The sequence below is a fragment of the Rhipicephalus sanguineus genome, chromosome 3 (genome assembly GCF_013339695.2).
Source record: "Rhipicephalus sanguineus isolate Rsan-2018 chromosome 3, BIME_Rsan_1.4, whole genome shotgun sequence".
In the NCBI taxonomy this organism is placed as follows: Eukaryota; Metazoa; Arthropoda; class Arachnida; order Ixodida; family Ixodidae; genus Rhipicephalus; species Rhipicephalus sanguineus.
In genome coordinates, this window is record NC_051178.1 from 122,604,542 (window position 1) to 122,629,511 (window position 24,970).

At 47.9% G+C, this 24,970-nt stretch overlaps 2 protein-coding genes across 10 annotated transcripts in view; one reads left to right on the plus strand and one right to left on the minus strand.

Annotated features, from left to right (window-relative positions):
* Positions 1–24,970, minus strand: part of LOC119387053 (carbonyl reductase [NADPH] 1) — a 606,874-nt gene that overhangs the window by 273,404 nt on the left and 308,500 nt on the right. The gene's annotated exons all lie outside the window — the stretch shown is intronic.
* LOC119387056 (growth factor receptor-bound protein 14) overlaps positions 1–24,970 on the plus strand; it is a 257,802-nt gene that overhangs the window by 97,048 nt on the left and 135,784 nt on the right. For all 9 annotated transcript variants that reach the window (XR_007415386.1, XR_007415387.1, XM_037654356.2 and 6 more), the window contains one exon: positions 10,520–10,700. Coding sequence is in view for 7 of the 9 variants with exons in the window: in XM_037654356.2 (XP_037510284.1) it covers positions 10,520–10,700 (181 nt within the window). In the remaining 2 variants the exon portion in view is untranslated. The remainder of the gene's footprint in view (positions 1–10,519; positions 10,701–24,970) is intronic.

The following is a 24,970-nucleotide window of genomic DNA, read 5'->3' on the forward strand; positions in this document are numbered from 1 at the left end:
TGAGTGGAAATTTTTATTACTAGGTATGCCGCACATATCTAGAATGGCGACTTTTTTGGCGAAATTGTAAAAAAAAATGGCGACTTTTGGCGACTTTTTGGTCGTCGTTTGGCGACATTTACTCGAAAGTCAGTGGCATCCCTGCTCCTCTTCATCGCTTTTCTCTCTCGATGCTCTACACTCTAAGAAAAAAACCGGCTGAAGGGGGAGTAAAGTCAGATTTAGTCCTCAAATCGTGTCGTTAGTCCCAACTGCCGCGAAGTGCGTGTCGTGTGCAAATTCGGAGGACTAGACATACCTCGGAAAAGACTAATGGGGGGACGAACGGTTGCATTTACTCCTGCGGGTAGAGGTTGAAGGGAAGACGTTTTTTCTGTGGGCTTTGTTTGCAGCAAGGCTCAGCATCGAACGAACGCGAAACAGTGATCGTAGACCCACGAATGCCTCTTTCAAAGGTCATGAGCTTAGCTCTCGGCCAGGTGCGCCCTATTGTTCCGAAGCCCTCCTTTCTACTCTGTCGCGGTGCGGGTTGCAGGCTGAGGGGTAAGGAATTCGGTGAACGCATGTTCAAAATGTCCACTGCACAGATGACAAGAAGGCATCGGCGCGTCGGCCCGCTTACAGCTGCGATCAAGAAAATAACGCGAGAAAAGTTTAATTTAATTTGTAGTGTGTTAATATTGTGTCATAAATTATGCGGATTTGAAACTTAGTTCACCAATAAGCTTCCCAATATTCACTGGCGGTGACAATCGTGTAAATCTGACGGACGTTTCAGCGCTTATGTTGGGTATGCTTCCGCGCCGCACTCTTTCTTCTTCAGTATCGCTCGCCGGAGTGTCGGGTGCGGGTCTTGTTTGTCACTTGTGATCTATCTTGCTCTTATTTCGGGGTCAGCGAGTGCCGCTATTTACGCAGACAATGAACGCAGCTGTGAAGAACATACCTCGCTGCATGTGCTGCAATTGTGGACGCGCATGCACGTTTGTTTCTGTGTACCGGCTGTTTATTGGACCCAACATCGTAACTTTCCTGCGGAAAAATGGACACCTCAGCTTACATGCAAGACTCCATCGCAGCTTCCTTTCTGCAAAGCTTCAGAGATGGACGCCGTCACATCGAGGTGTGATCAACAATTTCTGGATTTACTTGCTCTGCAAACAACGTCCCTCTGCTAATTTTAAAGGTAAGTTTATTATTTTCATTGCCTTGGTACATTGTATTATAAATAATATGAAGACTAAAAAAGCATTGTGCGTCGCATGTTTTTGAGCATGCGACTGCGCAATTATTGGGGCTTACATGATTAAGTCGTTCTCTTCTAGCTACTTTATTTTGTAACAAAATTTTCTTTTTTGTATTTCTTCCAGGTAGGACTCGCCCTAGTAATTCGGGAACAGGCCCTACACCAACTAAATGATGGCATTCGTTCCTTTTTGATGTTTTCGTAAAAATAAAGATTGATGTTAATAGAATCGTGTTTCTCTTTCTTCCTTGAATACTTTATAGCACACCGTAGGTTATCTGCAACTTACACAATCAAGAAATCAAAACCGTTGGTAACCTGAATCACTGTGCATGTGTGTGTGTTTGGTGTCATTCATGTGACCTGTGTTCCTGTGTCGTGGTTTGCCACTTCTCGCCAAGTTTTTACCTTGTTCATAGGATTCAAAGTGTTTTAAAGGACTGAAAGATCAGGGCACGCAACTAAATATTCTCGCTAGGGCAAGTCTTGAAGCCGGTATACACAATTTCTCTCAAGTTCGGCAAAGTAAATTCGAATGATCAGCATTATTGCTTGCAAGCGCTCACTGAATGCATTAATAGCAGTTAATACATGTAAGTTGGGTACCACTTCTAAAGCACTATTTAAGTGGCATGTTTCCGTGAAATGTCCATCCTAAGAGCCCAGTAACTTCGCCACCATTTTTTACAATTGCGAAGCGCGATTTGCTCTCCCAAGGATCATTTCTGATGATCAACCAATACTCCTTCAAGGAGTAACATTTGCTCCTTCAGGGACCATTTCCAAAAACCAACTGTTAGTCCTTACAGGGGTAACATTTGCTCCTTCAGGGACCATATCCGAAAATCAACTGTTACTCCTTACAGGAGCAACCGTTAGTCCTTTGCAGTTAATCCTTCAAAGACTAACTGTTTATCCCCTTGCAGTTCATCCCCAAAAGGACTATTGGTTGTGGCAAATCAGTTGATCCCCAAAAGGACTAACCTCCCTACCCCTTTTAGTCCTTTTTTTCTTAGAGTGTACGGTTTTCGGGACAACTGCTGCCGTTCAAGCTATATATGGAGCATATATATCGTGTGTATATATTTATATGGAAGTTCTCGAAAACGAAATAATGACACGATAAATTTTGAGGGCACCGGCGTAACCTTGATAAAGGTTACTAATCCGCGCTGACATTTCTGTTTACTTTTTCGGTTCATCGTGCATTTTGTACATTTATATAGCAATGACCCGTATGACATAGAGGTCGTGCACATTATATGTAACCAGAAAACGGCGAGCGGCCTTCCACACACGCGCACGCCCGTATACGCACGCACTCACATGAGCCGGGCAAGCACGCACATTGACTTTAGCGGGGTCACTACACGACATTAATACGCAGGATTGATTGACTGTTAGCGTCCCGTAACTATATACTTTTGCCAAAAGAGGAAGCAGAATAACGAGGCCTGTAGTAGAGGCATTAGTTAATATCTGACCCAGTTATTATGGCGCGCGGTATTTGATGATGAGACGTGAAGACTGCTGAGAAGGGCTGGACGATTGGAATTAACATTCGTGACACAGTCCGTGTCTGTCTCCCCCCTCCCCTCCCCTCCTTTTCTTTTTCATCCCACTTTTTCGCCATGCTGGCTGCTCATGATCTATTTGACGCGGCATCGCACTGGGTCGCTGTCTCCATCCCGCATACCAATAACCCCAGGTATATGCCCATTCGCACATGTACTGGCGATCTAATATAAGCACCTCATATAGCTCATACAGCAGAGCTATATAGCTTGACATGTAGCTTGATATACGCTAAGCGGGGAGTATCCGAGTATCCTGTATGAGTCAGTGTACTAATAGTAAGTTAGACCTCAAATATTAACTGTATTCTCAAGGAGACTTGAACTTAACGTAATTTGAGGGGGAAAAAAAAGGTGATAACAGTGACGACAGCGACCAAAAAAGGTGATAACGTCTTTTTGTTCTAATAAAAGCGCGGAAAGTACGTCATTGTGCTCTTGTGTTCTGATGACGTCGAGCTGAAAAAGAAAAAAAAAAGAAAAAATAGTTCTTTAATGTCCAGCTTCAGCAACGCGAGCTTAGGCTTTGGAAACTTCGCTCTTTCTCGTCGCGCGAGGCAGTCATTGGCCGTCGCCATGCGTGACGAAATTTCTCCTCTGATCTGTTGCTGCGCTTGCCGTCGAAGAATGTCGCTCGTCAAGGAGTGTCGTCGTCCGTGGCGAGTGGGCCGACTCTGAAAGACCGAGGGGCCTTTGATTTCGATGCCAATTTGCCTCATTCGAAGTAAGCCTGTATATTCTGTAAAGGCGTTCGTTTAGCTTTTCTTTTTATTTGCTAGGACGTACAGTCGGCCCCAAAAGTTTATAAACCACTTGGTCTGAGTACATGTTGTTGGCGCGTTTTAGAACAAACGGGAAGTCTATAAATTCCAGGCTACCTGCCGAAGCAGCCGGAATAATTAAGCTTTTTCTTATGTCTCGTGGTCCTTAAGCTTATTACGCTGGCTGTACGTTGGCGCCGGATTAGGTATACGTTACACGAGCCACCGCAACGATGTATGTAAGCGTCTGTATAAGGTTCGCTCGTTTTTCTTTACTTATGGTGCACTATTGATCCTTTTTGAGTTTTTTTTGGGTAACGCGGTCCTCGTTCATATAAGAATCAAGCAGTTCATTCAGTGATCCTGCATTGCATGTATTATAAAGGAACGCGCGCAACAAGGCGAACCATGCACGCAGCATATTTTACACCGTCGTGCAATGCTTTAATCTATCCTATCCCGTAGTGCCTCACTCCCCCTTTCTTTCTTTCTTTCTTTCTTTCTTTCTTTCTTTCTTTCTTTCTTTCTTTCTTTCTTTCTTTCTTTCTTTCTTTCTTTCTTTCTTTCTTCATATCTACAGGAAACCAAGCCCCTATCACTTCAGGTTGGATTAAATGTGAAACCTTTGATTTCAGGCGCAGAATATAGTTAACTAAAATTTTTTTAGTGTACATGCAGCGTCCTTCAAGCACGTGCGGTGCACGTGCTTTGAAGGACGCTGCATGTACAGTATAGATCGAAGGTTTCCGATTAATGACACGCCGCGTGTTCTCACGGCGCACTCTGTATACCGCGCTGCTAACCGCGCTGGTTACGCATCACGAGACTATTATTCATGTAACGAGCCCCCCCCCCCCCCCCCCCCCCCCGCATGTGTCATCTCGCGCGCTCGACGCGTGGTATGTGTAGTTATAGTACATCGCCCGCGCGCGCATGACGCGCTAGATTGCACGCCCGGCGCTGCATACAGCGCATACAGACGATGATGCGGAGCTGCGGATAATGACGCACGCCCGTCCTGTATACTACACGTCGTCTCGCCGAAGAGAGAGGCCTGTCTCGTTCGAGGCACCGGACCGCGTCCATTTAGGGCGGGCGTCCCCAGACCTTGGCGGAGATTCACTCCACTGACTTCAACCTCTCTTTCTCTCTCTCTCTCTCTTTTTGTCTCTCTCTCATCGTCCTCCTACGCGCTTGCGTCACACCCACCACTGTGCCCGGCGTACATGTATGTATAGCCTGCTGTATGTAAAAAAAAGCTTGGTCTCGGATGAAGGGCTGCAGATTCACGACCCATTCTTTTCATTTGTTATCCGTTTTTCTTTTTCTTTTTTTGCTCCTTTGTGTCCATCTCTCGGCGACTTGTTGCTAGGTGGCTTTTCGCGACCTGCTAGCAGTGATGACGCTCTGCCTGCTCTTGGATTGCTTTGTATAGGAAAGAGCTGCTCACTGCGTGGAATTGCACTGTACACTGCTCCTTGCGTGTAAGCAGATTCGGCTGCTTACGTAAATGTTCTCGCGGCTATCAGAAGGCTTCTTTACACAGCGATGATTGGGGGGGGGGGGGGGGGGGGGGTTGATAGCAGAGGGAGGAGATGTTTCCCAAGCTGACCTGGCTTTCGCGACGAAGATGGCGTTTCATTCCAATTGAGAACGCTCGAATGACGAAAGAAGAGACTGCCTTAAAAGAGCACTCTTTCTTTGTTTCTTAGCTGAGAGCAGCATTGCTCGTATTGAGCGAAACAGTATATCGTACACGTGGGCGGCAACATTGGTTTAAAATGGCCTATCTCTCTTGCACCCCCTCCCCCGATCCCTCTCTCTCTCTCTCTTTCTTCTCTTCTATTCCCTGCTTCATCGTAGTCATCATCTGAAATAGGAGGAGCTGCATGGATCACGAGCTATTATTGGGCATTATTATATCGCAGCCGTTTGGTTTTTTTTTTAACATAAATTTTTCACTAGTTATTCTGGCGGTTTTCTTTCGAATCTCGAGTCGCATGCGCGAATTCGTTCGTTACGTAATTATTAATTTGAGCGCCATAGTGGATCGACAGATATATAAAAAAAAACAAAAAATGACGCGAAAGTGCGTCGGATATATAGTCTTGAGATTAAGCCTGAAAAAACAAACAAGATTGCAGACACACCGTCAGTGAGCCTCGCGTCAACTGTTTCCTTGAATTTTTTTTTAAGTCTTCGTTATCCTTAAGATGACATTGAAATTCATGCTTTATTAGGGTTGCTCCTATATGCCTCCATCCTGCTGCTGTACGCATTCACGTGCTTGTTCGCTAATTGCTTCGAGCGCGCCGCGTTCGGCAAATTAAGAGAGCGCCCGGGCAACGCGCCATTCTTAATAGCTTTGGCACGTACACTCAGCTTTCGCAACCCTGGCGAAACCTTGCTCGCGATTGGCTCATTAGAAGCGGAGGTGACCCCGTGAACTATGTGCCTGCGCTCACGCGCTGGACGACAAAACGCAGCTCGCCTAGCTTATTGGGTTAGTGACGCGCACTCTGGATTATATATTTGCACCCATACACAGTTCACTCGTGCGTATACCGGTAATTATGGCCTTCGGTTCTTTGTCTAGCTGCTAACGAATTCAGCTGTGAAAAAACGTTCGCAATAGCGAACGCGCGGCTTTAATAATGCGCGTAATATTAACGTGTCAATGTCGGGAGCCGCTTAATCGCAATTGAAGCGCATCACGTCATTATTACATAACGAAGCGCACCCCCTCCCCTCTCTCCCCTAAAAATAAAATATACATTGGAACATCCGCGACAGTCGCCGGGGCATATCAGAGTGACTATATATAGGACGAGCAGTTACTATCGTTCGACGATTTACCAGTATTAAGGGTATTGAGGCATGCGCGCACGCGCGCGCACACACACACACACACACACACACACACACACACACACACACACGCACACACACGCACACACATACACACACACACACACACACACACACACACACACACACACACACACACACACACACACACACACACACACACACACACACACAAAGATAATAGGAAGATGGGCATCAAATAACCGCGGCGATGAAGTTACGAAATTGTTGTCCGTTGTCGCTTTTTCCTCCGCTCACCTTCACGACGCAATCACTGCATCAGTCACGGAGATCTGCCGGCCGCGCTCACTGTAGAAACACGAACTTGTTTGTTTATTGGTCTTGATATGACTGTATACGCGGTGCATGCCTTATTACAGCGCCAGTATCTGCGAGTTGATGATGTTGAACGATACCCGATATAGCAGCGAGCATGTTTGGCTGCAGGCTCCGTTTCTCTTCTGCATGCGATTTCGCGTTGTAATGTGTGTATATATTCGAACGTGGATTATATGGCGTTGTTAGCTAAGCACTGTTTGTCTGTTATCGCTGCTTCCCGGCGCGTTATTCAAACACTGCCGTGCCGCGCGGCGATCTTGCGCGACCAATTAATTACGCCTCGACGCGGCTGCGCGCTCTTGTTTACATTGGAATCCGGCCTCGCGCGCTTTGCGTTTGCTGGCCCCACAAAGGCTTTTTTTTGTCCCTGGTATAAAGCAAGCAGCTTACCCTCTGTATATGTGCGCGCCTATGTCTATCTGCATAAGCGCAAGAGGAGAAGTTGTCGCGTCCGTCAGGCTTGTCACTAGACTGGCCAGTTGACATTTTGATAATGAGGTGTGTACTTGTCAAACTACAGTATAATTATGACTAATGATTAAGCATCATTAACGAAAGATTAGTTGTCGTCGACAGTATGTAGTATAGCTTGCTTCGCGTAACGCCGTTCCTCTTAAAACCTTGCTGCGTGATAGGGCGCCGTGTGTGTGTGTGTGTGTGTGTGTGTGTGTGTGTGTGTGTGTGTGTGTGTGTGTGTGTGTGTGTGTGTGTGTGTGTGTGTGTGTGTGTGTGTGTGTGTGTGTGTGTGTGTGTGTGTGTTCCCATCGCTCGTTTCGCTTTCGTCAAAATGAACGCCAGTATGACGCCTCGCGTAATCTGTCATCGTCCATCGCATTGCAGCTTCGCCCCCCCCCCTCCTTCCTGTTCTCTCTCGGCAGCACACGCTCATGCAACTCTTTCATAACTCGCATCGCGCCGTGCCATTGCGCCGTCTCATTCACGTCAAAACGCGTTAAAATGACGAAGTGTCTTGCACTGTAGTGCGCGAAACACGTCAGCGTTGACGCGAGAGCAGCTGCACACGGAAGCCGCCACCCTCGGCGTTCTCGAGTTGTCTGTCGGTAAAGTGTCAGTGAAAACAACAAACAAAATAACACGTTATAGCAGAAACCACCTGACGATGACTGACAATGTCAATACGCATGGCACTATCGTTGATTAAGCGTTTCTTTATCTGCATCTATAAAAAATACATTCGATTTGACGGCGTCTTCACGACACTCCGTCAGCGTTGTGAGCTTTAGATGTGTTAACGCGTTGACTTACTCGAAGGAAGGCAGTCCTTGAGGAAACCGTCATTGTTGCTCTTGCAAAACGCGCAAACCGTCTGAACGGACTTGCTTGCACGCGGAGCGTTCTTAAAAGGTTCCGTTTTAAAGGTGGTCCATTCCTCCTGATGAAGCGCAAGCCTATATATAGAGTTCAAACCCCGCCATCGGAACGCTTTTTAACATTTTATTTACGTTTATCCGGCGTTTACATGCGCTGCATGCGCTGAAATCCCGTGCATGTTTGTGTGTGTGACGTTTCTTGTGGTTGTGTACCCGGTCGGTCTGGTGGACCAAATGGCTGGGACGCAGCTGAAGAAATAATACACGTATTTAAATAATATTCCCCCCTCCCCTAGATCACGGCCGCTACATAAAAAAAAAAACAGGTTTTTTTTATGTAGCGGCCGTGCCTAGATACTCTAAACGCGCAGTTGCGGAAAAAAAAAAGACGAAAGAGAGACCGACTGACTGAACAGCGATGGAGCATGCGGTATTTCTAGACGTATGTATTATTCGTGTGTATAGTGGATGTGTCCATTCGGATGCAGCCTGTTCTGCTTCTGCCTCGGTGTTCGCTTGCCGAACGCCCGCGGCACTTGCGCGCAGTTGCGAAAGGGGGAGCAGGCGCGTCGCTCGCAAGGTGTAGTTTCGTCGCCCTACTTTTCTCGGGAGCTTATTCGACGTTCGCTCAGCCGGCTTCGTGTTTCTTCCGTCCGCTCCTTGCTCTTTTCTTTTCTCCGTTTCATCCTCCGTACTGTAAGTCGAGTCGCCATCATCTCCACTGGAGCGAGTTGCTAGGCGCCGAGAGGGCCCACTCGCTGTCGTCATGATGTCGGGATGCATAGCTGCGAGCTCGCTCATTCATTCATTCATTCATTCATTCATTCATTCATTCATTCATTCATTCATTCATTCATTCATTCATTCATTCCCCCCGCCATGGTGTAGTGGTTATGGTGCTCGACTGCTGACCCGAAGGTCGCGGGATCGAATCCCGGCCGCGGCGGTCGCATCTTCGATGAAGGCGAAAATTCTTGAGGCCCGTGTACTTACATTTGGCTGCATATTAAAGAAGCCCCGCCACGGTGGTCTAGTGGTAATGGCGCTCGACTGCTGACCCGAAGGTCGCGGGATCGAATCCCGGCCGCGGCGGCTGCATTTTCGATGGAGGCGAAAATGTTTGAGGCCCGTGTACTTAGATTTAGGTGCACGTTAAAGAACCCCAGGTGGTCGAAATTTCCGGAGCCCTCCACTACGGCGTCTCTCATAATCATATCGTGGTTTTGGGACGTTAAACCCCAGATATTATTGTTATGCATGTTGAAGAAGCAAGTTGCCGAAATTTCCGGGGCCCTCCATTGCAGCGTCCCTCATAATCATATCGTGGTTTTGGGACGGTAAACCCCAACACTAATTATTCATTCATTCATTCGTTCGTTCAGCTGATACTTTGTTTATCAAAGGAAGTGCGAGTCGATGCGGTCGGGGCCTTCAGGCGAGGGCTCCACTGGCCTTTGCACGCTGCCCACCGAATCAGTTGGATGAGGGCGCGTTGCTATCTTGGGTCCGAGATGGCGAATACTTACTTCCCCCTGCTCCTTTAAAGTTCCAGTGAGAGGGTGTATAGACGTACAGGGGTTGTAGGTGCTTGCCTATATACATCGACGGGTTTGTATCTACTCCCCGAAACTTTGCTTTAAGCTGCATCGTGCGGTGCCGCAGTAGATGTTATGGCATGCCGTAGTGGGCGTAGAATCCTGGGTGCATGTTGGTTGGTATAGGTGCATGTTGGTTGTATTCGGGCCCTAACTGTTCAAATGCGGCCCGCTGTACTAATGCCCCGCGTAACACTAACGAGAAGATATATATGCGTGTAAACTTCGTGCTCGTTTGCAGCGCGCGGCTTGTTAAATATATGTTTAGAGGTGGCTGGTTTTACAATGCCGAGCAATCGCGGCCGCGCTTGCGTATGTATAAGTTACGGAAGAGAGGGACGATTTCGGCTGGTTGGAACAAGTTCATCATACATGGTATTAAGCACATTCGCAACGCAATAAACGAGAGAGTATACAAAGACGCAGCGCTTATTACCGAAGGTGACTGGCCAGTAACAAACAGTTCCTTGGAAGCTTCGCACATTTAAAACGTCCGGTCTCGAATTTATATACGGTGCGATCTTTTCGTGAGGGATTCTGCGTTCTGAGAATGCAACCGTCGACTCGCATGTGAAAGCTATGCGCTTTCCGAGGAGTCGCGGTTGGCAACAGAGGTACTTACATGTATAAAAAAAAGAAAAGAAAAGCCTGTTCCAGCAGCGCTCGGGACGCGGTATACCGCCGCGGCTTCACGTATCGCTCTCGTATTACGCGTTCGTTTGAGCGGTTGACATATTGCAGGTACATAGTGGACGCTTTATATACGTGAGCGCTCATTCACCCCCTCACTCCTCCTCGTGTGCAGGTGCGGCAAGGCGAGCTCGTCGGCGGCTGGCTCCGACGAAGCGTCCTCGGTGCGCCAGCTGCTGCTCAGCGGCGGTTCGTCCTCGTCCAGCCTCGGCTCCTCGTCGGCCCAGGACAGCGGCTATGGGCTGCCCTTCTGCATGGACGATGACCAGACGACAGAGGCAGCCGCACCGCCAGAGGTCAGTCTCCCATCGCTCGATTCGGTTTTACACGCTGCAATGGGCAACGAATCAGCGAGCCATGAACGATCCGATAACTGTAAAACTATCGTATAAATCTGACTGCCCAATTGGTTTCAGTATCCTCAGGGTCTCTGAAGGGCATTGCGGAGAGAATGATTAACAGGGCGTCACTGGTACTACGTACAGACGGGTACACTGTTAAAGGGAACACTTGCGTGCAGGGCATGTTTGGATTTCGCTCTCTTGCAAAAACATAGTGGCTTACATTTTTGTAAAACTAGTGGTGGTTCACAGTTCAGCCTCTTTTTGACAGACTCGTGCAGTGCGTGGACGATGTTTCCCTATCCAATTGCTCTTAGAGGGCCAGCGAAATGAAAGGGGCTCATTGGAGTGTTCCCTTTAACAGTGGACCGTACTGTACATAGAACCTATAGTTAGCCAGCAGCATTCGTGGTTATCAAGGCCCGTATTCACAAACCTACTTTATCTTTATCTCTCGCTTATTGTTCTTGTGTCCTTACTAGCTTCATAAGCAAATATGAAGCCAGTAATCACAGACCAACCTCAGTTATCCTTTGCTTACAGTTTTTATGCATTTACTTAACGCGCATTAAAGGCACCAAAGAGATAATGAAAACGAGATAGAATTGTAAGGTTAGCTCATGAATACGGGCCTCTCGTCTTAACTTGTAAGGCGAGTCTTGAATGACGACGCATTCTTGATGCTGGCGATGTAAGAGGGAGGTGGGTTCCACTCTGGTAACCGCAAATTGATCGAATAAAACATTCGTGTGATAGAAATAAATGAAAATTTTAAACCAAGACATAATACAACCTATGAAAGTTCTGAAAGAAACAGCTTTTTAATTAAGGAATTTTCATATAGGATCTCGCGAATCATTAAGTCGAACAATAGATAAGTGTGAGAAACAGTCACTGATCCAAAGAAAGACTCAATCGGTTAACGAATAAAGGAAAGAATGAAGCCCGGTTCACCATGTCACTCAGTGAAATAAACCGGGCAACTTGGCGACTCAGCCGCAGTCATCAAGCAGTTGTTAATGAACTTGTTCCTCTCTGTCTCTCGGCCAAACTGGTCGATGTTCTCGTTGAAGCGTTCTTATTCGCTTTCATGTTTTTTTGTTTTTTTTTGTTTTTAACGTGTGTAGTCACACACACCGCAGGAGGATATAAACAGAACCGTGACCAGTTTTATCTTAATGTCTTAAGAATACTCCATTTGAAGTTTCGCGAACCTCTCCAACGGTCTCACGGCGTTATTAGTGACCTTAGAAAGCTGCGTCAGTTAAAAAGGCAATCTAGAGAACGGAAATTGGGCGGTGACAGAATTACGACATCGACTTCGTGTCGGTCGAACTCGAAACGATCGATTTATATATTAAGGAGCTGCTTGCATAGCATGTATATGTATAAAAAAAAGAACACTCGACATGTGTACTCTCAGACAAGAGATCAGGATTCAAGTTTAGTATAACGTAATGATAATGGAGTTTCATATCACCATTTCGTCATCCGTCTCGTTTTCCACATAACGAAGCACGCATTCGTGCGAGCAGTTCTTTATTCGTGCTTCTGTGACGGACAATGGGCTGTAATCTCCCCGCGGGATATACGCCACGATAACGCAAGTCGAGAGGGACGTGTGAAGCAACCCTCTGCAGTGGACACTGACGGACTGGTTAGCGTATGTAACGCGACAGTGCCCGCCGTGTAATTACGTTCATTACCCAACTTGCGACGCTCTCCCTATTGGAGGGAGCCACCACCACATTTCCGGCCCGCATATCGCTGTACACGCGATTCTCCGAAATATAATGGCTTGGTGCTAAGACGACGACCGCTCATATATGTCTGCGCAGGGTCCTTCATTGGAGGGGGGTGGGGGTGGGGGGGGGCGATGAAGCCCTCCCCCCTTCTCTTTCCTTCCGTTGCTCGAGTCCGAAAGAGAACAAGCTTTGCAATGAATGCAAGAACGAAAATGAAGCGACGAAGTTCTTATGACAACGACCTGTCCCGGGCCTTCCGGAGGTATAGGGCAAACAGTTCATTGAATGCAATATCAATGGCTTTCGGCCGCCATTATCGTCAAAAACCTTTCGTGGCCATAACCCTGAACTTCAAACAGTGACGCGACAAGTCCAACTTGCAATCCCCCCCCCCACCCCCCCCCCCCATTTGCTATTCGCACGCCTATGCACCCGCTGCATTACATGTGTATATATATGTTTATATACGTGCTCATCTCTCAAGCCCTGCGGCGTGATTTGAGGGACTTTTCTTTTTTTTTTAACAAAATGTGCGACTGTCCGGCGCCTCGAGTGCCGCGTCTCATCGACTGCCCTTCACGAGCAGGGAGTCGAGAATCGTCACCACTCGGTTAATGTTGATTAGCTGCGAATTAGAGGAATGTCGCAAGAGACTCGCTAGCATTCAGTTCCTTTTGCGAAACTTGGCTCAGACATGAGCCCCGAGAGCAGTTTCATTGCGCGCGAAGCGGTTTCTTTGCCGCAGCTTTCTCGTCTGGAAGTTTCGAGGCGGCCTTTCGAAAGTTGCGTTGCCGACGTTTCTCTCTTTCAGTCCCTTGCACTCTGGCCGTTCTGCTTGCTGCTGCTGTTCGTCTCCCGTCCCGTCTACGACTCTTTCTTTCTTTCTTTCTTTCTTTCTTTCTTTCTTTCTTTCTTTCTTTCTTTCTTTCTTTCTTTCTTTCTTTCTTTCTTTCTTTCTTTCTTTCTTTCTTTCTTTCTTTTCTCATGGCCATTCCCACGAACGTCATCGTGCAGCTACATAATCAGTACGAGCTTTCGCCACACTGTAAATCTGAGCGATTGAGCACCGAGTATTTGCATTCGTGCTGTAACCGGTATGAGTAAAAATACAGACAAGACCGAAATGCAGAGGAAGGTTGAGGCTAAAAAAGCGACGAGAAATCATCGAACAGGAGGGATTGTCGCTGGAGCCAATTAAGGCTTCGACGAGTGGACTCGAATGAAGTCCTTGTGTCGAAACGTCAGCTCTAACCACTTTCCCTTCCCATGTTCAACCATTTCTCATATAAGCAGAGTTATCAAATCGCGCGCGGCCTCCTCCAATTATATACTTGAGCGCGCGTTCTCGTATACCGGCTTTATCGGTGCCGCGCAGGCGTCGCGCGAGCATCTTATTCTAACGGATAATGCGCGCGTGCTGTCACGTCGCGAATGTATTCATTATTGTATCACTACTGCCATTTCTTTTAATTAACCGTCTAGAACGACAGCGCAAGAGTTATCTGTTGTGTAGCGCCCGCGTACAGAGAGACAGAGTTCAATATATATATACATACACACACGCGTGGTGATGCGCGGTGTTCGGTCATTGCAGCCAACGTTACTAGAACAAACTCAGTTTCAAAGCTCCGTATCTCCGCCAGCGGAGGAGGGTGGTCCGAACGGCGGTCGCGAGAACTAGCGGCGCTGCAGTTCCGTCTTGCGCCACTCTCGGCGCGCCGTCTGCTGCCACGGCATAACGCTGCGGTCCGCCGCGCAGTTGCTCGCGGCAACTGCGCGGCAACTTTCTTATTGTACTAGTTAGGCGGATACTTAGGTGGATATGCATAAGGTCGTCTGTATGCATTGGCCTGCGTGCGTTGTTCATTGATTGGCTAAGAATCGATGTTCGGTCTATATTGCCACGCCCACTTCTTGTTTTATTTTGATGTATTCGGGTTTGACCAGCAAGGACGGTTATCAACGTTCGACGCTGTCCGCGAAGCAGTGTTCGAGAAGCTTCGCGATTGTAGTAGATCGTTTTGGTAAGATTGCGCGCTGCACGCGAATGTTCCAGCTTTGTCGAGAGATAACGCCGCCACCAGCGATATCGCTGGAAAGTTCGATAGCGCCTGTGTAAAAGCCGACGCGCTTGACCGCTTGTCAGTTGATCGACGGTCGACGCTCTTTTCGCCGCTATCAGTGTATTGCTGTAGTATGACTTTCAGTTTCCCGGCCACAAGTTCGGCCAAATAAAGAGTTTCATCTCGGACCTACTGACTGCTGCCTTCGTCGACGTCACGACCCTGTGACAATATTTGAGCTGTCTACATTGCGCTTAACTTCCAAGCATAGCAGTTTCTAAGCGAATGAGGGTTTTCAGCGTAATTTTTATAACTACCACCACAATTTTAGCCGCTGCCGTCTTATCTAGACCAAGAACAACCCAACACGTTTGTAAAAGCCTTCATAGTGTACAAAGAAGCGTACTTACTCGAGATACAAAAACGTTCTATAAAAACAGTACTCATGTTTCTACAATTTATTGAAAAAAAAAAACTTCCTCGAAAAACATCAATGCTTTGCAATGTTTACAAGACACGTTTTCGCGACGGTTAAAGGCATACTGACCCAAAATCGGAAAATTTTACGAGAACTCGGTAAATAAAATCTCAGTGTGCGATTACATCGAATAGATGTCGTCTCTGAGCAAATTTTTCAGCGGATAGTTGTATTTTCGGTGTCTCATCTTTCTACGGTGCCTTAAACAAATCGAACAGAGCGGCCGTGATGTGAGCACCGAGCAGTTATTCGCGCGTACTCTGTCGCTAGAAGAGTCGTCAGTATTCAACTTCAGTTTTTCAACTTCACCGAGCAGGTGTTCCATGCCCGCAGCACTTCTTACACTATACGACAGCCGTTTGCGTTTCGTGCTGTAGCCGTTCACTACGCAGTTAAACTGCTCGTCAACTACAATTATATTTTGCACAAGTAAGTCTCCGTTCCCGAAGCAAAGTGTGGGATTGGGCTAGTTGGTATTCCATTATTAAACTGCTCAGCGCAAAAAATTTGACACGGTACACATAGAAAAGACAAGGACCAGCGCTGGTCATCGTCTTTTCTATGTGTACCGTGTCAAATATTTGCGCTGAGCAGCCCGTTCCCGAGCCGGCGAGTGTAAAATATTCCGCACATCTTGTTCAATACCTCGTCGTAAAATCTCTCGAAAATCCACTACTTTGAAGGCATAGCGACAGCTGACAACTGATCGAATGTCAGTGTGATGCAACTCTCAGTCTCGATAGCGTATATAGGTAATCGCCTGCCTTTCGTTTTGCTGTTCTATTTCTGGAGCAGGGGCGTAGCCAAGGGGGGGTTGTGGGGTTTCAACCCCCCCGAAATTTTTCAATTTTGCTTGCGTATATATACACGCACACATACAAACGCACGCACGAACATACATAAAGTATGGTTAACCTCCCCCCCCCCCCCCCCCCCCCCCGACAAAAATTTCTGGCTACGCCCCTGTTCTGGCGGCTCCTCCAAATTGGGCACCGGGGTTTCGCGGGACGCCGTGCGCCTTGGGGGGGGGGGGGGGTGATTTGCGCCTAAACCCCGAACATTTTGGCTTTGAAATGTGGGGTGGAAGTGCTAGGAACAAGCGCGGCACGGCACCTGGCCCGAGTTCCCACGTTCCACGTGCCATGGGATCAAAACTTCTTGTCCCGCAACGACACGACGATAGTGCTTTACAATGTCGTCACTCTCAAAATGAACGTCACAGACCTTGCATTTCGCAGTAAGCTTTCTATCTTTGCGATGCAAAGCTTGAATTGCGTAGGGTCTTTTGGAGGTCCGAAGAAGTGTCGTGAAGCGGAGTCGTCGTTGCGGTAGCCGCTCTTACAGCCCGGCGCAAAGCAAGTCGGCATACCGCACTGTGAATCTGTTCGCCCTCGTTACGCTTCGTACATCATGCACGTGTCTTCGTACAAGACGCTAAACCTGCTCAAGAACAGTCGCAAAAATGACGAGCTAACAAAGCGCAGACGACGCTGTAAACCACGTGCGCTCGTACATCGGCGGCGCCGATCACAAGCGCCAGCCGCGGGAGCTAGACGTGACTGCAGCGCCACTAGTTCTCACGACCGCCACGCGGACCGCCTCTCCGGCGGAGCTTTTAAACTGAGTTTGTTCTAGTAACGTTGATTGCAGCTGCGTGCTAATTGGCAACGCGTCGCCGCGTGCGCGACGTTCAGTCAATTGACCATCGATTGCGCGCTGGCACTTGGGTCTCTCCGCGTGATCGAAGATTATGAAGCGCGTCGCTGGTAAAGGGAGGAGAGGGGGGGGGAGGCATTGAAGACGATGAATGTCTCCTGCCGCGCTTATTCTGTTTCGTGAATGTGTACACACGTTTCGTTAGAGCGCGCGATCGGGGTCTCGCGTCACCTGGCTTTTTCGCAACGCGTCACAATCGCCGCGAGTCCTATCTTCCATTCGTCGTGCTGCAGTTGGCGTGCTGCGGGGATTAGTATCGGCTCCGCGCGCGAGCCGAGCTGGCTGTCAGACGTGCGAGCGGTCGGAAAAATTACGCCGCAACACCTGCAACTCGGCAAGCAGTCGCGCTGCTGTCGCTTTGTGCCTGCTGCTACTTGTATCTATAACGGCTCCAGGTATATATACCGGCCGCTTTCTTCGGCTAAATATATAGTAAGCCGCGACGCGATGTGTTGCTACGCGCTGTATGGCGAAATAGCTGTTGCGAGATAACTGATATAGAAATGCACTTAAAAGGGTATTTCTGGATATAGGAGGCTTACGAACTTTAAAGTTTAAACATTGCCAAGAAATCGCTTCTGTCTGGTATGTCGTCTAGAATTGACGCAGCTTCGATGCTGCGTGGTTGTACGTCTGCTATGGCTGGCGCTCGTTTGATAAGCGTCGTATTACGGGAGACGGTTGAAATTTGATATTCGTAAGAAATTTTTTTTTTTTTGCTCTGCTGCGCTCAGGTTTATTGTGGAGGGTGGACGGGTGTTGTTTCGCCAGCGGCTTATGGCTAATGTATTGAGTGAATTATCTCAGATTTTCGCATCGTTTCTATCAATGTAAATAAAAAAAAGGCTAAAGTGGCGACACATTTTACGCGTGTATAAGAAAATGTGGCGTCTGAAGCTGCACAGCTGGCCGTTGGTTATACGAGCGGACCTTTTGTGAATAATATGCATAACATGTCTACAAAGGTTGGTCCTCGTGAAAGGTTGATCTGTTAGTCGTGTACCAAAAGTGATCCCATAATTCGCTTGGTCACTTAAAAAAAATACAGACTAATTTAAATACCAGTAGCACTTAGCTTCTCGCCACTTCCCTGATATTCTGAAGCAATGTGTGAAGATTTTGTGTGAAGAAACCTTTAAAGGCAACGCACCCATGGATCCCTAGCTTTAGCACGCGCGTATCACGCATTTGATTTCTGAGCTCGTATACGTCGTTAACCTGATAGCTTTCGATGTAACACCCGTCCAGTTTGCACACAAGAACTGCACTGCATATCGCAGTGACGTGGTATTGAAGTGGAAGCCACGCAACTGGCGTTAGCCACTCGCGAAGCACAGAGCGAACGCGCACGAACCCACGCATGTCCGCGCTCTGCACGGTATCTTAGCGGTATACAGCACGTCTCCTCTTGACTCTACATCCGCTGCGAAAAATATGAATGTGAAACGGAGTTACGGTTGTAACCTTAAACTCGACCGATGAGCCGCATCTCTGCGTGGGAGCACGAAATGAATCCTTCCGTAGAAATTGCCAGCCGATGACGTATGCGTCTCCTGCACATCTGCTATACCTGCATTCCCTCTCTCCTAACCACTCTCGTTATCTCGTTTCAACTTACATAAAAAGACAAACTATAGTTCTGCGATTCGACCGTGTTAGCTTTTCGCTCATCACGCTATACGCGCGAAGCTGTCGCCCAGCGCTTTTAGCTTCCACGCGGCGCATGCGCGAGAGCTGCCCATCGCGCTAAGCACCAGCGCTGCACTCCTGGGGAGAGCGCCGTCTTCGACGGGGCGTGGTGGACTGCGTCGTCTCCATGGCCACGCGCGGCGAGGCAACCAACCAACCGTGCGCGCGTTTTTTAGTGCCGCGGTGTGGTTTTTCGCAACAGCGGGCGGTTTTTTCGCGTCGCGCTGTGGTGGCCGCCCGCGGCACTGGACGCTTTTAGTGCACTGCCGAACGTTTCGTGCAACGTCTCGTTGTTCCAGCTGCTTGTGTTTCTGGTTGTTGCGAAATCCCGAGCCCACTCGCTCATCGCGCCATTACGGGGAGATGGAGGAGGAGGAAGGGCAGCTCTTGGCTGGATAATGGCACGGTATATATATACCGTAGTAATGACTTTGCGGGCGCGAGTTTTGCAACACCGCAATGGCGCTGGTGAACCTCCCCGTCGAAAGCGCGTTTTTCTAAATAAAATAGCGAGCCCCCCTTTCATTCTTTTGTCCTTGCTTCCACGCTTGGCTGGCTGCCGGATGGATGGATTCGAGCCTAAGTAAAAATGAAAAGGTTGAGAGGGGTGTGCATTAGGGATTATCGCTTCTGTCCTTGTTCCATTATATTCCTCGTATACGTCGGGCGTTTCGCTTTTCGCAACAGGTGGCACTGAGACTTTTATAGAGCCGCATCGTTTTTTCGTCGAGTTTCACTTGTCGCCGCGGATATAGAAAGACTTGTCGCCGCAGTGTGCGTGTCTATATACGCTGTAAAAGTGTCCTACTTTGCCACGCAGCGAGCGTTGACGTTATCAAGCATTGTCATAGGAGATGTTGGCAGCGATTACGCCCCCCCCCTTCCCTGCGCTTTCCGTAGGGAATGCGAAAGCGGGGTGGAGTTTGACTACCCGCGCTCGGCACGTGTCGTTTTAGCATCGTTGGATTATGAAGGAGGACGGTGCGTTATGGTGCTTCGTCAGGTATTTTCAAGCTTTGGGCGGGAGTGTCTTTTCTTCTTCTTGATTAGGCGCGAATTCGGTCCTACCTTGAATTAAAGCAGCGCGGTAGGTAGCATTGGCGACGTATACGTATGTAGTTCCATCGTGTATGTACGAAGTCGAAGTATATATGCATACTTAATGAGTACGCTGCGCAAAATACACGAGGACCAGAAGGAAACACAACAGACAAGCGCTTACACTTACAGCAGGTTAGTGTTTCCTTCTGGTCCTCGAGTTTTTTTTTTTTTTTTGCGCAGCGTATTCATTAAGTATGTTCACCAACTCGCCCACGTCAAGCTCATCCTGCGAAGTATATACGCTCCTCACTGGTTTATGTGAAGTGCCCCGAAAGCCGCGGGCCATGCTGCCCATCTTGCGTGTACCGTCACCATCGTTGCTAGAAGGCTTTCGGACACCTTTTTGGAGACGCGTCGTATACGGCGATAGCCAGGGCTCAATGCTAGGACTGTCGAGGCAAATCGACGAACGGCATATCAAGCACTAGCGGTGTGGCTTTTCAGGTTTCCACCAGCGTACTGTTCTGTTCTTGCACATCAATTTATATGTACGCTATATACCGACTGCACCGTCGTCATTCGTTAACGCCGCGGCTGTTTCACACGTCCTGCCATCAATAACAGCCCACGAAACATGCCAACCCTCAGCCTCGTCGATATAACAGGCATCGAGGCATTCATTCACTCATTCATGAAAGGTCGCCGAGGCTTGACCGCAATAAGCACGTATGCCCGAACAATAAATGTAATATGTGCTCGCACACTCGCTCCGCGCGGTTCGCCCCCACTTATATTGATGAACTGTTTCGCCACTGCAGTGTATTGCTGATATAAAAAAGAGAATAAGACGCGAAGGTCGAACCTGTTCCCTCGCCTGCCGCGCGCTGCTTTCGCAAGTTCCTCTTAGTTCCTCTGGACATTTTCGGTGTTCTTTGCGAGGGAACAATCCCGCACTCCAGCTGCAGTCAATCGATCCGAATCTCCCGTGAGGCAAAAGCCTGCTTGCAATTGGGCCGTATACACTCCTCGGTGAAGGCTGTTTATCCACGATGCCGCACTATATTGGGTAAGAACTGTAGTCGCTGTACCAGTGCATAAAGACAAAAAAAAAGTCAAGATATGGCCATAGTAATCCAGCGAGCGCATGTGTTGCGGTAGCAACAGTTATGTAGCGGTTAGCAACGCCACTTGTTGAACCTCGAGCGACCGAATTGCGCCACACTTGCGCCGCCGGGGGCGTTGTCGAAACTGCGTTGCGTGCAGGTACACGTAGTGAGAATCTTGCAGCGAGGCTTTCGAGTCAGACCAGGTGGGAATGATTTAGAAGTTAAGGCGCGTTCTGAGAAAGCGAAGATGAGGTGCCTGTGTAGTTTTCCTTAGCTTTGTGTACACTGGTTGTGCAGGTGTGCATCGTTATTGGGCAAGCGAAGAATCCCTGTTGTGCGCTTGCGCCTAACTTATTTAAGTTCTCACTTTGCGCCGGTCGTGGCAGATAGCTCGTGCTTTCATGCATTCGCGCAGCCCGAAAGAGTGCATGCATTTTTGACGCTGTTGCACAGATTGTATAGGCCCACCTCCAGCTCTGCTCCTTCTCTTGAGGCTATATGGTTGGTATATAAGAAGACGCCTCGGAGCGCATATGTGTGTATAGTCCCGTATTGTGCATAGAAGAGTTGCATCACGAGCATACACGCAGCGCGCACGCATCGGTCGTTGCCGTGGGCGCGCCTTGGCACGCGCGCCATGCACGCGTTTGTTCTCGCGCGTTATTAGCATTTTTTCCATTGTTCGGGAGGTTTAGATGACCCGGCGCGTGTGCAGCGGTCTGTAACTATCTCCCTTCCCGTCAGACAAGGTCGCGGCAGTCGAGAAAAGAAAGAAATAAAGTAAAAAAGACATTCGGAAAGAAAGGAAGGAAAGTGAGAGAATGGTGATGAAGTTCACTGCATATAGCCTGCTCTGTTCATTAAGATCGGCTAGCGAGCGCCGTTGAGAAATTAGCAATTAGCTTTTTTTGTCATTTTCTCTTTCATTCCGCTCTAATTACACATTCTTCGTTACAACACTTAACGCGCTCCGACGCGGAGTGTATACACCGTGCATTGCGAGAGAGCGCGCGCATACGTCCTGATGAAAGAAAAGCGAAAGCAACGGTGATAAATGCGCACGTACATCGGGCGAAGCCGCGTCGTTATATAAGTTTTCGAAGCAAACGGGCTGTTGCATTACTCGCGACACCGTAGGAGTCTCTATAATTTTCGTTCTCCCAGATTGTCGTCTATATATGCGTGGGACCCTGTTTAATTCTCCATAACCAAAGGCGCCGTCTCTCGAACGCAATCGGACTCTGCGTTGGCGTTGCTTCTTGATAATCCCCGGGGGTAATAAGCTATATGAAAGGCAATGAAGCGTGGAAGGAGCGGCTGAGAAGCGGCGCATGCGCACTGTGCATATATATGATTCCTCGTGACGTCAGCGCGCACGCTTTTGCAATAACTTTTAACTCACTATATACGCTATTACAGCGCGCTCTCTTAACGCAGTTGCGTAAGTTATAATATCGAAGCTTAAAAAGTATATATACATATATATACACGCCGTATTCGCTGCCGCAATAAGAGCTTCGCCGTTTCACTTAAAATAATGATATATGTGTGCGCATGCGTTGATTAAAAAGAGAAGCGGGGCATAGAGCGTTTTCGAAACGTTGTTCATAGTCAAAGGAACGTATCGAACATTATACGCAACTTTCCATCGCTCGCATGTATGCGTGTGGTTAAGTGTACGGACGCCGCGCGGATCTCCGATTTCGTCATTGCCAAGCGATCTATACAAGATGCGTGTAATGTGCGTCGTCAATAAGAATCTAATGGAAGAACTCGTTTCGCAAAACATGAGCCGCGCATTCGATGGTGTTCGCATGCATTTATTCTATAAACCCCTGGCATGAACACGTCGTCAATTGCGGCGTCGTGCGCATTATATATATATCCCCCCAGAATTCGAAAGATTGTACATATCGTCTTTCTTCTTTTCTTCTTTATGCTTGTGTGTTTAGAGGTTTATATAGCCTGCAGGTTATTGCAATTACTCGCTCAAACATGAACGAGGTGTAACGCACGTATACGTGAACAATATCCACCCGTTTTCATTTCAAAAGTTTCTTGAAGGCGCGCTGCAGATAACGCGGCTATACACTTCAAGATACATTTGCGAATGAAAGTCTGAGAAGTCTGCGCGCCGCACGGTGTTGCAGCAAATTGAATCGTGGCGTCTCTGTATTTATTAATCATCACTGTTACGCGTGTGTGTTGATACTTGAAACATTCGTTTTCTTGCGACGTTCACTATTTCGCAAAGTATCTTATGCATGGATGCAATTGCATTGTACGATATAGTATATATGCCCTCGAGAGCGCACGCGCGCGCTTCTTCAGCCATCTTTTCGAGTACGTCTTGGCTCAAAGTTAGAGAAAGGGAAAAAAAAAAATTACTTTAATGCACCGTACAGTTTCTCGATGGGAACCATCTTGAGACGTACGAAATCTTCCATTATTTTTCTTTTTCACGTTATACAAAGCCTGCTCGTAAAGATTGGATTATCGCTGCGCGGTGGGCTTTGTGATTTGGAGAGGCGACCGCGAGGCGTGCGAAGTTTGCGAAAGTTTCTTCGAAGCTGTTTTAAACCTCGAGTGCATTGGGACTTGAAAGGGTTTGTCTCAAGAACCCGTATGTCCCTTGTTCGGTCTGTTTCGTTTCGATTCTGTATATCTGTACATGCAGTATATATAACGATGACGCGTGGGCCGTCAGGATTGCCCAACGCGCTTTAATATTCCGTGCGAGCGTTATAAATGCGTCTCCGTCTCTTTTGTTGCCTCCGAAATTTAATGAACTTCAGCGCCTTGTCGCTGTCCCCTTTTAAATATGGTATAATGCTCGCTTGGAGAGATTCTTTCGGATCGAGTTTTCTGGTGGCTATCATCGAGCGCGCCCCCGTTGGTCGAACTCTTTCTCCCCCCCCCCCCTCTCTCTCTCTCTCGCGCGTGTGCTTTTGTGTTTGTGTAAGAAAGAGGCCGAGTTACGTACGTACATACATAACATACATACATACATTTCTTTTTTTCTTTCTTTCTTTTTTTTCATTCTTTCTTTCTTTCTTTCTTTCTTTCTTTCTTTCTTTCTTTCTTTCTTTCTTTCTTTCTTTCTTTCTTTCTTTCTTTCTTTCGAGAAAGTTATATCCTCGCCTTACCGGCTTCACATAGCGGACTAGAAAGAAAGAGAGAAAGAAAGAAAGCTGCGACAGTGGTCGTACGTCACAGACAGTAAGGTATCGTTTGGGTCGGGTAATGAGAGCGACTCCTTACTGAGGCTGGCTGCGCGGCTCGAAACGTGATCTCCGAAAGATAACCGGAAACCCCCGACGGTACATCGCAGGCTCCGCATGGCTGCCGAAGTATCGAAACATCATGCCCACGGCTTGCCGAATGCCTTCGTCGCGCGGGGACATCTAACACGCTCGCCGGAGGTCGTCCGTTGCGCAAGGCGGCGTGGCTGACCATCGGTTCTCTACCTCGATCGGCCGCGACGTCGTCTTCTTCTCGAGTGTCGCGATGCCGTGAGCACCGAGAATAGCCATCGTCGGCGTGGGAAGACGGGCGTATGCTTGCAACAACCGCCGTGTGTCCTGGAATCTCGTGCAAGGCCGCTGTTCGCTCGTGGGCATTAGAACGAGAGCCATTTCATTCTTGAACCAAATGCGTTAGAAAATTTAAGCGGTTTTTCTTCATTTCAGAAAAAAAAAAACAAAGCGGGAGGGAGTTGGGAGGTCTATTAACTGATTGTGTTTTAATGACACAAGGGCATCGGCCAATGGGTGCGTAACTATTGATAAATACACAGCTTGGAACGACACACCATAAGGATTGATGTAGCGAGCTCTTTACGAACGTATAAAGACTGGTTAGACAAAGTTGCATATAATTTAGCGAATTAACGGATGTTTCGTTTCAAAATTTCACTAAATATTAAAAAAGGAGGATAGGATTATGTTACCAAAAAAAAAAAAAAAACGATAGATGATACAAGGATTTTTTAGTTGCGTTATGTGTGCGTAAATTGTCATTGCTCCTTATTTAGTGGTCTCTGAATTATCCCTCGTGTTCTATTTTGCCCGGTGTTTCTTAAAAAGGAAAAAAGAAAAGTCCTTTCTTAAAAATTCACTCGCTTCGAAATCCACGCAACCTAATATGATTATGCATACACCTCGAAAACCCCCCGCATGTACTTCGTCGTATTATCCATGTCGATGCGGATGTTCCCATTCGGTGAATGACAAAGTACACATTTAATTCCTCCGCGCCCCGCGACAGAGCGTGTTGACAGAAACCTTTATTCGCAGCGCGTATACTGCGCCAATCTATACGTGTATATATACGTACATGCTTCTCCCGAGTGCTCCGACGCTGTTCGAGACAAGACTCTTGAGTAGCT